This window comes from Sinocyclocheilus grahami, unplaced genomic scaffold, assembly GCF_001515645.1.
Source record: "Sinocyclocheilus grahami isolate Dianchi unplaced genomic scaffold, SAMN03320097.WGS_v1.1 scaffold493.1, whole genome shotgun sequence".
Classification (NCBI taxonomy): Eukaryota; Metazoa; Chordata; class Actinopteri; order Cypriniformes; family Cyprinidae; genus Sinocyclocheilus; species Sinocyclocheilus grahami.
The window spans coordinates 972,793-989,304 of record NW_015505672.1 but is presented as its reverse complement, the minus strand read 5'-3'; the positions used below and the strand labels follow the sequence as shown (position 1 = coordinate 989,304).

At 37.8% G+C, this 16,512-nt stretch overlaps 1 protein-coding gene across 1 annotated transcript; it reads left to right on the top strand.

Moving 5' to 3' along the window:
* Nucleotides 1-4,103: 4,103 nt before the first annotated feature.
* Nucleotides 4,104-5,786, top strand: LOC107554173 (potassium voltage-gated channel subfamily A member 10-like). Its single transcript, XM_016236598.1, has one exon. The coding sequence runs from the start codon at nt 4,104-4,106 to the stop codon at nt 5,784-5,786; it is 1,683 nt and encodes a 560-aa protein (XP_016092084.1).
* Nucleotides 5,787-16,512: the final 10,726 nt, after the last annotated feature.

Below are 16,512 nucleotides of genomic sequence, written 5' to 3'. Positions count from 1 at the left end.
GTACTATCTGACTTTGAAACTAAGACAGCTATAGCATCTTGTCTAATAATATTTCTACGATTCAAGCCAGTGGAATGATTTGTGCCGATTCGTTTATATATGAAACCATATTTTCACACAATTATGCAAACAATCTAACACATAAAGTACAAAACGTATGTGATGTGCCTTTACACATGCACGTGCCCTGAGGTGCTTGATACAAAACAATGACTTTGTACCTGTGATGCATGTGGGGAAACTTTCCCACACGGTGATCGATCTTCCAGACACATGCGAGCACACACACACAGCTGAAGGATATAGATGTCATCTCTGTCCGTGGTGCATTTTCACATCTTCAGCATTTTCCCCAGACAAAGCACTGCAGGATAAGGATGGAAGTTTCTGTCACTTATAACTTTTATCCATCCTGCCATCGCTACATAACTGTACCCTCGCATGTGGATCTGTAAACCCTGCAGTTAACCCTGCTGATAATACACTGAAAAAATGTGAAAATAAATAGATAAAAACAGCATGTAATGCGTTAAATGTGAAATTTTGAAGTAGAAAAATGTTTACATTATTTACAAATAAAAAATATTTAAGTGCAGAGTATATAGTTAATACTTGTATATAATACATATATATTTGTGCTAAGTGTGTGTGTGTGTGTGTGTATCAAATAAGTCAAGCTTACTGTCATTAAACAGGTATAATGAGGTTAGTTTCCTTTTCTTTCACAAGGTCGTTGCAGTTACTGTTGAATAATGTAGGAAATAAATAAATATAAAGAAGTACAATAAATAATAAATAAACAAAAGGTGCAGAGTGCATGGGATACAGGTAACAAAGGCAGCACAAAATATTACAATTGTGTAACATAAGTCTTTCTGAGAAGAGTATACTTAAAAAAGAGGTAGAAAATTGAAATTCTGATCATCTGATCATTTAATCACCCTCAGGTTGGCCAAAACCCTTTATTCTTTCCTCTGTGGGACACATAAGAATAGATTATGAAGAAAGTTTGGTTCTAAAACTCGTTTTTCAAAATATTTTCTTTGTGTTCCACAAGTTTGGAGCAACATGATAAATTATTTTTGGGTGAACTGGGTGAGCTCTCTCTCTAAGTAAAATGCAGATATTCAGTCATACTGTATGTGGCCACTACAGCTGGGCGAATAACAATTTAAGCAGCATGATGCTGTTATTTATCCTTCAGCACTGGTCAACTTTTCCTTAAAAATTCAACATGCACTTATCATATAAACGAGGCCGTCTTGCCAATGCTGTAAAAAATGTGGCCACATGAAACAGAATGCCCATGTAACCCACCCATCCAACAATACTCCTCTGACAATGGAAAAGATAGGCCCTGCTGTATACTAATAGGGTCAATGGAATATAACGCGGAGCTAAGGTGAGAGGTGTGCGTTACCTTCCAGTGTAGCCACACAAGCTGTCATGGAGCCAGAAGCTTTTCTTTTTGGCGACTGTGTGTTCTATGGTGTCAAGTGGTAGGGGTAGCTGTTTAAATCCTCTGTTAAGGTTATGGTTACCTGTCTCCATTAAACTCTCTGGAATATAGAACGCTGTAGATAAGAGGCCCAAACTGGACATTTGACCCTGAGAGCAACAGCACTGGAATCCAAAAGCTGCTTTAGTTGGATTTGGAATAAAGTGTGTTGAATGTGTATATTAAAAGAATATTCTAGGTTAAACATCTTAAACTGTCATGGATGCTGTTGATTAATACAGAAACTAACAACTAACCTCAAACTAACTAAAACTACTTCTACCGCAATATCCTACCATAGGGCACTGTTGCATAGAAGATTACTCTTTTTCAATTGGTATAAATAACTTAAGAATAATAAATTAGACTGTAATACATTAATTATAAATAACAATCATTAACATTCTAAAAAAAAAAACTCCCACCATTTGCACAGACATGCCTAATGAACTATTTGGTTTCGACAATCGATTGCTACTCCACTAGAGCATAATGTAGGTTAAACATCTTAAACTGTCACGGATGCTGTTGATTAATACAGAAACTAACAACTAACCTCAAACTAACTAAAACTACTTCTACCGCAATATCCTACCATAGGGCACTGTTGCATAGAAGATTACTCTTTTTCAATTGGTATAAATAACTTAAGAATAATAAATTAGACTGTAATACATTAATTATAAATAACAATCATTAACATTCTAAAAAAAAAACTCCCACCATTTGCACAGACATGCCTAATGAACTATTTGGTTTCGACAATCGATTGCTACTCCACTAGAGCATAATGCGCAGGAGAAAACAATACAACAAAATTAAAATGGAAATTAATGAAGCATTGCAATATAATAAGTTCTAATAGGTATAGCACAAGATTAGTGTAATTACTTACCAACATTATCTGTACAGATTATAACCAAAACTTATTCTGTGAACATGTAAAAGTTAGTGCTTTCACTCAATGTGTGCAAAAATAAAAGAACAGGAAGTGATGTAACAATGTGTTGCTTACCTGAAACTCAACCTAAAGGAATTACATCCATATCAGATAACCAGAAGTTAATCTAGAAGAGTCTAGTCCGACAGATAAAAGGATGATTGAACCAATTTTACAGCTCAATAAAAATAATACATTTTATATGGAAGCAATTAAATTAATATGCCCCTTTTGTAAAATAAATAAATAAATATTATTTATTAATAATAATAAATAAAAAACAAATAAATAAATAAATGCATTTTAGTTTGTAAAAACTGAATAAATGAGTCAAAATTACTGCCTGTGGGAACTGATGTCACGGATGCTGTTAAAACAAGTTTAACTTATATTACACCTGGAACATAAAGTCTGAGGTCTGAATCTTTCAATATTTCCTGGCTGTCTCCCAAAATTCATGCTAAATGTGTCTGTAACTGAAGATTTGTGTCTGCTTACAATTTCTGGACTCTTTTGCTGAAATTTATTAATTCCATATTCAACCGTGTAAGTACAGCTCTATTGCTGTAAATGCTTGTACTACAATACAGAAGATGTGAATTCAAATGTGTGTGTGTGTGTGTGTGTGTGTGTGTCACTAAAAGAGGCCATAATGGAGAAATGATTATAAAGTGCAGTTCTCAGCTCTCAAGCACACTTTGCAGTAGATAGAGAGGGCAGGAAAACATGTTCAATTTGAATGCATTATTTATGCTTTTTTTAGCAACATTCAAGGAGAGACTAAATGCAATCTGTTAGTTGTAATGTATATCCTTACAGGATATTGGCCATGCCAAACTTGTATAACTTAGAAATTGCCAGTACAGTATCACAAATGTTGTTAAAGTATTAACCACTGAAAATCATGACATGAGTTCATGAGAAAAGCAGAGATGACGGATTCATTTGGTAGAGGTGCTGGATTCATTCTCATCTCTGTTGAATTGTTCTTTTGGGTTAAATATTTTAAGTGAATTGGTTGATTAAGCTAGCAAGGCAGGCCTGGATGATTTGTTAACGCATCAGACAGATCTGATGACTGTTAAATTCACTGTCAAATGTCAGTGTGTTCTTTATACAAAGCAATCATACAGAATCAGAAGATTTGGAATATAGCACATCTTTCATTGTATTTTAATCATAGTTTTGAAACCCTTGAAAAGAAGGTCCTACATGATTGAAACAACAAAAAGGTGAATAAATAATAACACTTCATTTTTGATTGAACTAATCCCTAACCTATAATGTGCATGCTTAATTTTGAATGGACTGCATTTGAGTAAAGTATCGAGTAAAATAATTGAGCCTAAAAATAAAATCTCTGTTTGTTCCTATTTCATTGTCTTTTTGTAGCGTTTACATTACTTTAGATTGCTTTAATTGTTTCCTAGCCTGACTAAGGTGCAACCTTACCTTCCATGCAGTAACACAACTGTTTTGTTCCCTTTGTCTTTATCTGCAGATCAGGTGACAGTATCTTGGGATTCGTCTCTCTGCTGCAGAACCAGCCTGAATCTTCTCTGATCTCTTCACACTTTGTGGTGCAGAGTGGGCTGGCTGGCTGGCCTGTGTCATTTCATCCTGGGTTAGGAGCCTGAGCTCAGCCCCAGGGAGGGGAGGGAGGCCATGGAGGTTCCTCTAGTCAACTTTGAGAACCTGGATGACATCGGAATCAATCTGGGAGACCCGAGTGACTCGGGATATCCAACCTCACCCACCTCAGATGCCCCGGAACCAAACCAGGGGACCCATGGCATAAACTCAATCACACGCTCACCTCAGAGAGGAAGACAGCCGAGGCACTCACCTGCCTCTCCACCAACACTCAGCAAGAAAGGAACATCAAGCTGCAACAGCCTGATTTCCAACTGGAAGGTTCTGATAAGCAGCGAGGGCAGTCCCAATGAGGCACTTCTAGGAAAAGTAGCCAAGGATTGTTGCGAGGACTATTTTGCTGAAAAGGAGAAATTCGAGGAGGGTGAACAAAAAGTGGTTATCAATGTCTCAGGGATGATGTACGAGACAACACTTAAAACTTTGAATCAGTTCCCAGATACCTTGCTTGGAGACCCCATGAGAAGGATTGACTACTTTGACCCCATGAAGAATGAGTATTTCTTTGATCGCAACCGCCCCAGCTTCGATGGAATTTTGTACTTCTATCAGTCCGGAGGTAAGATTCGGAGGCCAGCAAACGTGCCATTGGATGTGTTTGCTGATGAGATAGTGTTCTATCGACTAGGGCATGAGGTCATGGAACAGTTCAAGGAAGATGAAGGTTTCATCAAAGACCCTGAGCCTCAACTCCCAACCAATGAGCTTCACCGTCAATTCTGGCTGCTCTTTGAGTACCCAGAGAGCTCCAGTGCTGCCAGGTCAGTGGCCTTAGTGTCTGTTTTTGTCATCACTATATCTATTTGTATCTTCTGCCTGGAGACGCTCCCGGAATTCCGTGATGAGCGTGAATTTATGCCTGCTTTCGTCAACTTAACCCATGACGCCAATGGAACGCTTCTATCCCCTACTCCTCATCCTAAGGCCATGCACTCTGCCTTTACTGACCCTTTCTTTGTGGTGGAGACCATCTGTATCATTTGGTTCTGTTTTGAGCTTGGAGTACGTTTCATAGTGTGCCCCAGCAAGAGCGAGTTTTTCAGCAATATCATGAATGTTATTGACATTGTGTCCATTATGCCCTACTTCATAACCGTCATAACGGAACTGATGGCCACCCACGATGAAGACCCCACCGCCAACCAGAACATGTCTCTGGCTACGCTACGTGTCATCCGATTAGTGCGCGTCTTCAGGATTTTCAAGCTGTCCCGCCATTCTAAGGGCCTCCAGATTCTAGGCCAAACCCTGAAGGCCAGCATGAGGGAGCTGGGCTTGCTTATGTTCTTCCTCTTCATTGGCGTCATCCTCTTCTCCAGTGCCATTTACTTTGCTGAGGTTGACGAACCTGATACTCAGTTCGTGAGCATCCCGGAAGGATTCTGGTGGGCTGTGGTCACAATGACGACGGTTGGCTATGGTGACATGTGCCCTATCACGTTGGGAGGAAAGATGGTTGGGATCCTCTGTGCCATCGCTGGCGTACTGACCATTGCACTTCCCGTTCCTGTCATCGTCTCCAACTTCAACTACTTCTACCATCGTGAAACAGAGCAGGCAGAGAAACAGATGATTGATGCTGCTGCTGAGGCTGCTGCAAATCAGAAAAGCAGTTCTGAAGAGAAGTATGAAAGCAATTACTCGCTGGACAAGAGCAATGGGAATTGGCAGACAGGGAAAAACAGCATTCCATAAGGATAGGTATATTTCTCATGACTAGCAATAATGACTATACAACAATGCACTTAGAAACTCTCCGTTTTATGTTTTGACAACTGCTTAATTTAGAGTTATGTACCTAATGCTATGCATATACCAACAGTACCTTTGCGGAATTTGCTGTTTCAGAGGGAGATCTTAAACAGGACGCTGTTTTAGCCAAAGGCTGCTAAAAACACCTTTGATGGATAACTATAAAACCTCAGAAGCACTATTTAATAAAAGGAAGTATATTACAAATATTGTAAGGAACATCCCTTTAAGGCTTTACAATAATACAAACTGAAATGCACTGAACTGAAAAAAGGAATATGAAACACAGAAGAGAAAAAAAGTACTCATGTCATCATTTGTGAGGCAAACGGCTGCGTTTGACTGAGGTCAAAACAAGCATTTAATTAATCGCGATTAAGTACCTGTGTTGCCGAGTCCCTCAAATTAATGCCGAGGAATCATGAATCTGCACTCTGAGCATTCACCCAGTACCACCTTTTGCTGATGTTGTTCGTTCCTTTAGAGTTTTGCACTGACATCACCTTTTGTCGCTGCTGCTCGTGAGAGAAAAAGCTTATGCCAAACTGTTATCCATCTTTCAATGTCACCGAATGTCTCCTCTAACAGCCCTGGTAGTTGTCATAAATAATCAGGACTGTTTGGAATTTAAAAACAGTATCCTACGCATACAAGTATGTTATATTTGGATGACCCACCGTGATGTGGTAGCATCTGCTTGCTACTCGCCCCAAATTTCCTCTGGTGTTTCTATTCTTGTCAACATACACACAGAATGAGATGCTAGAACTCTATCTTTAGGGTGAGATTTCTTTCTATGCTGAGTAAGTTCAAGTTTTGGTACACACCTTTGCTTGGCAATTTCAGTCAAATAGTAGTTTCACATCATATCATGTCACTTGTTTGACCGAATATATATGAAAGTATTGATGATAGCTAGTAGGATACACATCACTTACTTCTTTATCTAAAGGCTTCACTGGCCTACTATCAGCCTTACTCATTATGCACACGGATATATATGGCTGGAAAATGCACAAAAATTTAAGCATACATTTATATGAGTTAGCCATTCAAAATATATACTTGTCGGTCAAACGGAGCACACATAAAAAAAAGCTTTAATTTGATTGCAGCAAATATATCATCTAATCCAGCCTAATGACTTACTTGTAAATGTTTGCAACATCAGGACGTTTCTTGTGGATTTATCTTATAAACAGAACAGGAAGAATCATTATATTAATAACATTCATAAGTATATGAAAGCAATTACACAATGTTTTTGTCATGCAATAATGCAAATGAGCACACATGTCTGTCTTTGCCCATGATTGTAATAGATGACATGTTTTGTTTCACTTATGAGACGTTGTCTTTCAGAGGAGTACAATTGCTGTCTTTGGAATAAGAGTAAGACGTGTTATGCTAATCACATTATTTAAAAATTTTTAGTGATTTCACTATGCTTACAGAAATCTATCTCTCCATAACTTGATGTTTCTTTACTGCAGGAATTCCCTTTTATGAGAGAATATTTCCTGTTTTATTCAAATTCAAAAATTGCACATTTGCATGTTTTTGTAAAAAGCAAAGTTGAAAAAATATAGAGAACAAATGTTTCCAAAGCAAATTTTGATTGTAGCATTTCAGCACTGACTAAAGCAAACCAATCCAGCACTTTTCAGGGAAGCTGAAATACGTTTTCCAATAAGCTTGAAAATTAACTTATGCCAGCAGGTAACATTGCATTTTTCAGACACTGAAAAATAATTGCAATATAGAACTTAAAGGGGTCATATGATGCTATTTTAAAGATCATTATTTTGTGTATTTGGTGTAACAGAATATGTTGACATGCTTTAATGTTCAAAAAACACATTCTTTTTCAAATACTGTACATTATTGTAGGTCCTCTATGCCCCGCCTCTCTCAAACACCTTGTTTTCAGCAAAACGCTTCAAGAGAAAGGAAAACTTGAAATCGCATCATATGACCCCTTTAAAATGCTTTTTATCATGCTGTTGTACATTTTAAAAGATGCATGAAAACACTGATATTAAAGAATATGATAAAAAATGACCATGCTTTGACTAGAGGTAGAAATATAATATTTAAATCAACCCTCCATTGTGTCAATGGAAAAACTTTAAGTATATTTCCATGTGCATGCATTTTATGTCATAGTATGGTGTAATATCAATAGTAATATTGAAAGTCATTGTTCAATAAATCCTGAGAGTCTATTTTTATTTTTTTACAATTATCCCACCGACGAAGGTGATAATGCCAGTGTTATGTGGTCATTATGGCATTTAGCATCTCATGAATGTATGCAATGGCTGTATGATATACAGTGGGTACGGAAAGTAGGGTCTGAATACTTTCCGTACCCACTGTATCTTGATTGTTTAAGCACTATATTTTATTTATGATATTCTGAGTGCCTTTTATTAAATATATATTAAATTTATTGGCTCCACCTTTGTGGGATTTGACAAGGACACGTTCTCATTGTATGATTAAGTGGCGAACAAACACAAAATCATATATGCTTATCGTAATAAAATGAAACAAAAATGTCCTTAAAATAAAACATTAAAGACCAAAAAATTGGTGCAATGACATTTGCTTCTGTTTTTAATTCACTGCACTTTTCCCTTTTCAAGTGTAAAAGAGTATTTTAATTAAATAAATTACAAAATGCCCTCCACTAATATTGGCACCCTTGGTAAATATGAGCAAAGGTGGCTGTGAAAATAAATCTGTATTGTTTATCTTTTTGATCTTTCATTTAAAAAAATCATAAAATTCTAACCTTTAATTGAAGTAAAACAATTGAAAGTGGGGGGAAACTCACATTATGAAATAAATGTCTTTCTCCAATGCATGTTGGCCACAATTATTGGCACCCCTACAAATTCTTAAGAGTAAAATATGAAGTATATTTTTAGCACACCAGACCAGGCTGACTATTGTCCAGCCATGACTTCCTGTTCACAGGATTATAAATGTGAGGAACACAAAGGCCAATTTCCCTTAATCATCCATCACAAGGAGTAAAACCAAAGAATATAGTTCTGATGTGCAGCAAAAGATTGTTGAGCTTCACAAAAAAAAAAAAGTGGATGTAAGTGGATGTTCCTCCACCAGGGCAATAATTAAGAAGTTCCAATTACCCAAAGATGTTACAATTCTGCCTGGAAGAGGACGTGTGTCTATATTGTCCTATAATGCATGGTGAGGAGGAGAGTTTGAGTGGCCAAAGACTCACCAAGGATCACAGCTGGAGAATTGCAGAGATTAGTTGAGTCTTGGGGTTAGAAAGCCTAAAAAAAATCAAACAGCCCCTACATCACCACATGTTGTTTGGGAGGGTTTCAAGAAAAATCCTCCCCACTTATCCAAAAACAAACTTCAAGCATGTCAGACATGATTGGAACTTCGAACAGGACTGGCTTCTATGGCCAGATGAAACAAAAAAAAAAGAGCTTTTTGGCAGTAAACCCACCAGATGGGTTTGGTGCAAACAGGGATAAAAAGTAGCTCATGTCCACGGTTAAATATACTGCTGGATCTTTAATGTTGTGGGCCTACCTGACTGCCTCTGTTAGAAATCTTATAATGAGCCGTGGTTGGATCTTCGATCAGGATCCAAAGCAAACATCAAAATCAACACAAAAATGTGTCACTGAGCACAAAATGAAACTTCTGCTATGGCCGTCCCAGTTCCCTGATCTGGACCCTATACAAAATGACTGAGTAGGGTGAACTGAAGAAATGAAGCACCAAAATGGAGCTGGGAATCTGAAGGATCTGGAGAGATTCTGCATTAAGGAATGGTCTCTGATCTCTTGTCAGGTGTTCTCCAAACTCATCAGGAATTATAGGAGAAAACTCAGAGCTGTTATTTTGGGAAAAGCATGTTGCAATAATTGGGTGCCAATAATTGTGACCAACGTGAAAAACAATTATTTCATAATAAGATTTCCCCCCCACTTTCCATTGTTTTACTTCAATGATAGGTTAGAATTTTGTGATTTTTTTTTAAAGAAAGATCAAAAGGATGAACAATGCAGATTTATTTTCATATTTACCAAGGGTGCCAATATTAGTGGAGGGCACTAAAACCACCCAAAAACATTGTGGTCAGCACAAACTACATTTAAATGTATAAAGTAGCCATCAATTTTTTCTCCTGCTTTCAGATGGAGCGGCATTTACTACACAGAGTCGTAGTTCACTGACAATTAGGCAATATCGCGTTCATAATCAAATGCGATTCATCTGCAATTATGAATGCGATATTGCCTAGCTTGTCATTGAACTACAACTCTGTGTAGTAAATGCCGCTCCATCTGAAAGCAGGTGATGGCGATTTACTACTAATCACGGAACCGGTTTTACTGATGAGATGCGCATGACAATCACATGCGATTAACTGCACAGCCCTATTATAATGTATGTAAAGTATGTAGATGCAGCAGGCATTTTAAGTTGGTCATTCCTCAGTGATCTCAATGTCTTTCCTCACATTCATCAACTGCCAACTGCTCTGAATTGCAAACTTAAAGTCAATATTAAATCTAAATTTGGGCTTGCTTTTTAAAATTTTGCCAATTTTGCTTTGCATATTTATCAATTTATTCGGTTGAGCTATCATTTAAAACATACACTGAAAAAAATGGTGTATAATCTATTTTCACTCTGAAAATGTGCTAGTAAAATTCACACAGAAATAATTATAAAGAAACTGCAAGTAACACGTCAATTTTTTTAAGTAGAAGGACTGTAATAGTATTTTCTTGTAAAACAAACTCCGATAATACCTGTTCTATTTAAAACTTAAAAAAATCTAATTTTACAGTGTAGATAAAAATATTTATGCATCTATGGCAAAAAAAAGAAAAAGAAAATAAACACTCATGAATACACACTCACTATTTTAATTGCACTGAATTAGCATTTTGTTCTGATTGCTTTGTCTGTAAGGTTATTTCAAGACAGGATTGATTTCAGTCATTTGACAGGCAGTCATAAGAAGCACACTAGAGGTGAGAGTTGAGACACTAAAATATTGAGCAGTGAGACAGCAAAGTAACCAAATACCAAACTATGTATATAGTATGTAAGAGAACGCTGTTAGTGTTTTGTGGTTATGTAAGAGGAATGCTAGGTATTATATGACTGTCATTTGAGTAGTGTCATTTCTGAAGTATGATATCGCAATATTTGTTTGTCATAAAAATATAGTTTGCTGTATTTTTAGACGTGAGAACACACGGTTTCCAAGCAAAGCAATTAAATAGTTTGATAATATATTTTAGTATATGTTCATTTAAGCAAATAGCTTATTATGTGTATGGTCAAACAAGAAAACAAAATCGTGGAAAAAATACTTTGCGTAAAAATAAAAATTGGGGAAAACCCTTTTTCGTTTGGAATGCTACGCATTGCATTTTATATAATTGAACAATATATTTTAAATAAACAGTAATAATTATATATACTTAAAATATACATTAGAAACATTAGAAAGTTACACAGCTCAAATCACAGTCCGGACTAGGTGCCTAATAATGTGTCCTTAATTTTATCTGCTTTTATCTCTAGAACCCGACACTATGCTGATAACCCCTGATAGGACCAATTAGGAGATTGGGGAAAGAAAAATCACACAAAGCCAGCAATTGCCTTAATACCCTGGAGATACCCTCAGTCTCATATATACTTGACTGATCAGGTGCACGGTAAGGTCAAACGGTATGGAGAGAGACGTGTTATAAACAATTAATGGCCAGCCATTTTGTTCTAATCTTGCACTGTTTAGGCCGTTCAGGACTCTCTAGCTCTGCGGCTGGAAAACGTTACTAGCAAGTTAAAACTGGGTAAGACTGATTACATCTACAACAGGAAGAAAGTGAAAGAGACTGACCCCTATAACCTGAACGTGGCTCGATTTGTACTTTCACGCAATCCTAATTACTGGGGTAACTTTAGTATGCAGACAAGCCGATATTTGAAGTGACTGCAGTTTTAATCAAAGAAAGGTGACACTTACTAATTTGGGGATTATGGTTACTTACAAGTCTCCAGCATTTTCACTGGAAATCTGAATTCACTTGATGCAACTTAAAACTATCAGCCTCGCATTTCCTGTAACTTTTTTCAGATTTTTTTTTATTATTATTCTTTGGTTGTGTTGTGCTTTGCAATGCCAAAGTCATGGGTTCAATTCCCACACTTTCAGAAAAAAGCATACTGTCACTGGGGCGGTACCCTTTCCAAAAGTACTAATATGTACACTTTAGGTACTAATATGTACCATTTAGGGTAAATAAGGCACAAAAGTGTACCGTCCCAGTGACAGCTTTGTACCTTTTTTAATGAGAGTGCAAGGGTAAAAGCAACTGGACACTTTACTTTCAATGGCTCTCAAACAGAGGTCAACTTCATGCAAATGAGCAGAAAAAAAATGTGGCAACTACCAACGAGAAACCAAACAGTGACCCGCTGCCTTGTACAGCTGGATTCCACATTCTTAAAACCAGCAGCAAGCCAACTTTTAAGGCTGTTCCCTGGGGATTTTATCGCTGTAAGTGTGAATGGGACATTACATTACATTAGCCACTTATCTCTGACATGTACACATACTCTATGCTTATTTATAATTCGATATGTCAGAGATAAGTCTACTGTGATGTATGGCCATGTGTGTATGCAATATGTTAAGAGGTGAGACGACCTTAAGTGTGAAGTGTGATCTTTACTGTGGGAGCTCTCTCCTGAATTCAGATTAATGTAGAAAGTGGAATGGAATTTTTTTTTTTCTGAAGGTCATATCAAATTTGATCTTTAAATTTTCAATTTATGTACAGTATATGTGGATGTATTACTGCAAACATACTGTATATAAGACCAGAGGTGTCATGCCCATTCAAAGTGAGGGGCCCCTCAAATTTCTGAGCCAAGTGGATTTTGAATGCAGCTTCCAAAAGACAAAAAATAGCCGAATAATATTTTTATATTTGATACAATCACACTGGTGTGATTAGATCGTTCAGTGCGGCACAGCATCAGCTGCTAAATTCAAATCTGCGTTCGCTGGCTGGATCTGAGGCAGATTACAGACGCGTTTGTACAGCGCTGCATTATAACCAATCACACACGATTCTGTTGAGCTTATGAATGCAATGGCCAATCAGAGGTGTTCAGATGAGTCATCGCTGAAACGCGGTGTTTTGTTCACTTGCTCGCTGACTGAATTATCTGGCGAATTCTCTAATCAGAAACAACAATGTGCAGATGTGTGTACGAATGTAAGTTAAGATATTCATTTCACAGTGTAAACAGCTTCAGTGATTTAAATGGGAGCTTTTGAGAGGGTCTGAACTCTGGCTTGACTGAATGAAAATGTTCTTTGCTCTCTGTATGAAAGTGTTATAATTAGTAACTTACAATATTGTTATTAAATTCACATTAAATAGGCTACAAAGTCAGTCGTATTAAAAATATTTTATGGCATGACACCCATATCTGGTACTTAAGTAAAAAGTCTGGTTTTTATGTGTAGTTAATAGATTACACTATTAGTCTACTTTGTCCATCACCATTTATTGATCAAATAACATAATCTATAAATGTGCAAAACGTGCACACATATGTGAGAATCGAGATATTTCCTGATATAGTTAACACGTTTGGAAAATGTTTTGAATAAAAAGGAAAAATAAAACATAAGCCTATATCAGTTATACTAACAGTGCTATGGTGGCTGCTGTGTGTCACATGACAAGCATGTGTTCTTTTGAAGTAAGACTATCCAACAATGACAAAAGGAGACAAAAAGTTTAATTTCAGTATGGAGGACCGTACAGGCAAATATACAGGCTTAACACGTTTGGAAAATGTTTTGAATAAAAAGGAAAAATAAAACATAAGCCTATATCAGTTATACTAACAGTGCTATCGTGGCTGCTGTGTGTCACATGACAAGCATGTGTTCTTTTGAAGTAAGACTATCCAACAATGACAAAAGGAGACAAAAAGTTTAATTTCAGTATGGAGGACCGTACAGGCAAATATACAGGCAAAAAAAAATTGGATGAGAGGAAGCGTTGCCTCCACATTAGAGGTCTACACGGGCCCAAAAATTCAACACAGACCCGACTGGACCCGATCGGCACATATTCCAACTGTTTGCCCATTTGGATTATAATAACGATTGCTCATCCAGCCATGGCTGCTGACGTTAGCTTTACTTATTTGCTATCATCTCTGTGCTCTCGGGGCCGAGTCTGAGCAAAAATGTTTGATATAACAACAAGACGGTTCATTCATAATATTATTTAAAAAATAATCAATAACCCACATCACTCATGAAGGTATCCATTATCACCGTGCATGTGCATTAACTCCGCCCACCCTGCTTCTGATGACGTCGCTCGTGTGTTTTTCCACCTTATTTCAAATTACCGACTCACACTTTTCTCATCCTAATTTTACAAGTTGAAAGTTACAAAACAACACACTCACAGCGCTGACTGACTGACTGATAACCGAGTCCGATCGACTCGGGTATTACACACAATGTTAAACAGACCCGGGACCCGAAGTAATAGATTGGGACCCGACCCGGACCCAGCTGACCATTTAAAATATAGCCCCAAACCCGTACGGATCCCGGGTCGGGTCCCGGGTCCTCGGGTCTCGGGTCCTCCGTGTAGACCTCTACTTCACATAGCTATGAGAAGCAACAACAAACAAAAAACATAGGCCTACCATTAAAAGCCGTGCTTGCACAGGTTCTGCACGATCCTCTTCAGTAATATCCTCTGCTTATCAATCGGGCTCAAACTGATAAACGATATTAACATGCCATTGTTTACAATACAACCGGAGCACATGCCGCTGAGGTGAGGGGCGTGATGTTTAGACGTGCACTAGAGGCGGTTTAGCCAATCACAACACACTGGGCTAGCTAACCAATCAGAGCCCATCGCCTATTTCTGAGGGCGGGGCTTCATAAAAGCAGGAAATTATCAGCACATTTCTCAGAGAAGGGACAGAGCAATGTGGAATAAAGGTAAATTATGTGAAAAAAAAATTTTTAACGAAGCATTAACACATGTTAGACTGCACCCCATAAACACAATCAAGCCTAGAAAAAAAAACAGTGAACCACCCCTTTAATAATTTGTGTTCCGAAAATGAACAAAGGTTAGGGGTTTGGAACCACATGAGGGTGAGTAATTAATGGCATGGTGAACTATCCCTTTAAAATGACTAAAGGGTTTTGCTTGTTTTTTTTTAATAATACTGTCTTTCTCTACTAGCGTCACCTGCAGTTCAGTCACAAACTCAGGTCCAATCGAAAGTTTACTGGATTTAATATGACGCCCTGTAGAGTATAAAATGTATCATTACAGCCCACAAATGCGTTGGTAATTTGGCACATATTCTGCTTTAACGTAGACGCTGTCTCAGGCAAAACTCAAACCCCGTGTCCAAATACCCACACTTGTGGTCTTGGCCACTTGAGAGCGAATGCACGCGGCAGGAAGTAAGTGTGCAAGACTGTCCTAGGTCTTAAAGGAGTCATATGATGCGATTTTAAGTTTTCCTTTCTCTTTGGAGTGTCACAAGCTGTTCGTGAATAGATAAGATCCCTAAAGTTGCAAAGACTAAAGTCTCAAAACCAAAGAGATATTCTTTATCAAAGTTAAGACTCTGCCACACCCCCCAAAAAATGGCTCGTTCTAACACGCCCCCACATATCTACCTCACTATGTGGAAATATTTGCATAATGCGCCCAAATGTGCACGCAAAGAAAGAAGGCGTGGTGTCAGTAACCGCAGTTAGTGTTGATGCAGCCATGTCAGGGAGTGTGTTTCCAGGCGAAAGCAAAAGCACTTTATTTGGCCTTCCGAAAGTAGATGCATTTAGGAATCTTGGTGTTTAATGGCGGATGGCATACAACTTTTAGGTGCATTACCTCCACCTACTGATACAAAGAACATCTTCTTCTTCTGGTGTTTTATGGCATTTTGGCAAACCAGCTAAAAAAAAAGATGCATTACCGCCACCTACTGATCTGGAGTGTGGAGTGTGCATAGATTTGGAAAAAAGAAATACAGAAAAGAAAAAACCTAGATTCTATCTATTGTTCATGTGTTTTTCATGTATTTAAAGGGGTCATATGATGCGATTTCAAGTTTTCCTTTCTCTTTGGAATCAAGCTGATTGTGCATAGATAAGATCCCTGAAGTTGCAAAGACTGAAGTCTCAAAACCAAAGAGATATTCTTTATCAAAGTTAAGACTCTGCCACGCCCCCTTAAAACGGCTTGTTCTAACACGCCCCCACATATCTACCTCACTATGTGGAAATATTAGCATAATGCGGCCCAAATGTGCACGCAAAGAAAGAAGGCGTGGTTTCAGTAACCGCAGTTAGTGTTGAAGTAGCCATGTCAGGGAGACGCTGTGTGTTTCTAGGCGAAAGCAAAAGCACTTTACTTGGCCTTCCGAAAGTAGATGCATTTAGGAATCTTTAAGATCATTTACAACAGAACAGCAATGCATTTTATGGACGACCGTTTCGTGAACCTAGGAGAGGAGGTAATTCTGACTTTGCTATGACAATCTGGCGCTTCAGAATCAGCTACTGTTTTGTTATTAGTTTAAGTAT

Excerpts from the sequence above, each read along its gene's own strand:
- LOC107554173 (XM_016236598.1), top strand. The coding sequence starts at position 4,104 with ATGGAGGTTCCTCTAGTCAACTTTGAGAACCTGGATGACATCGGAATC.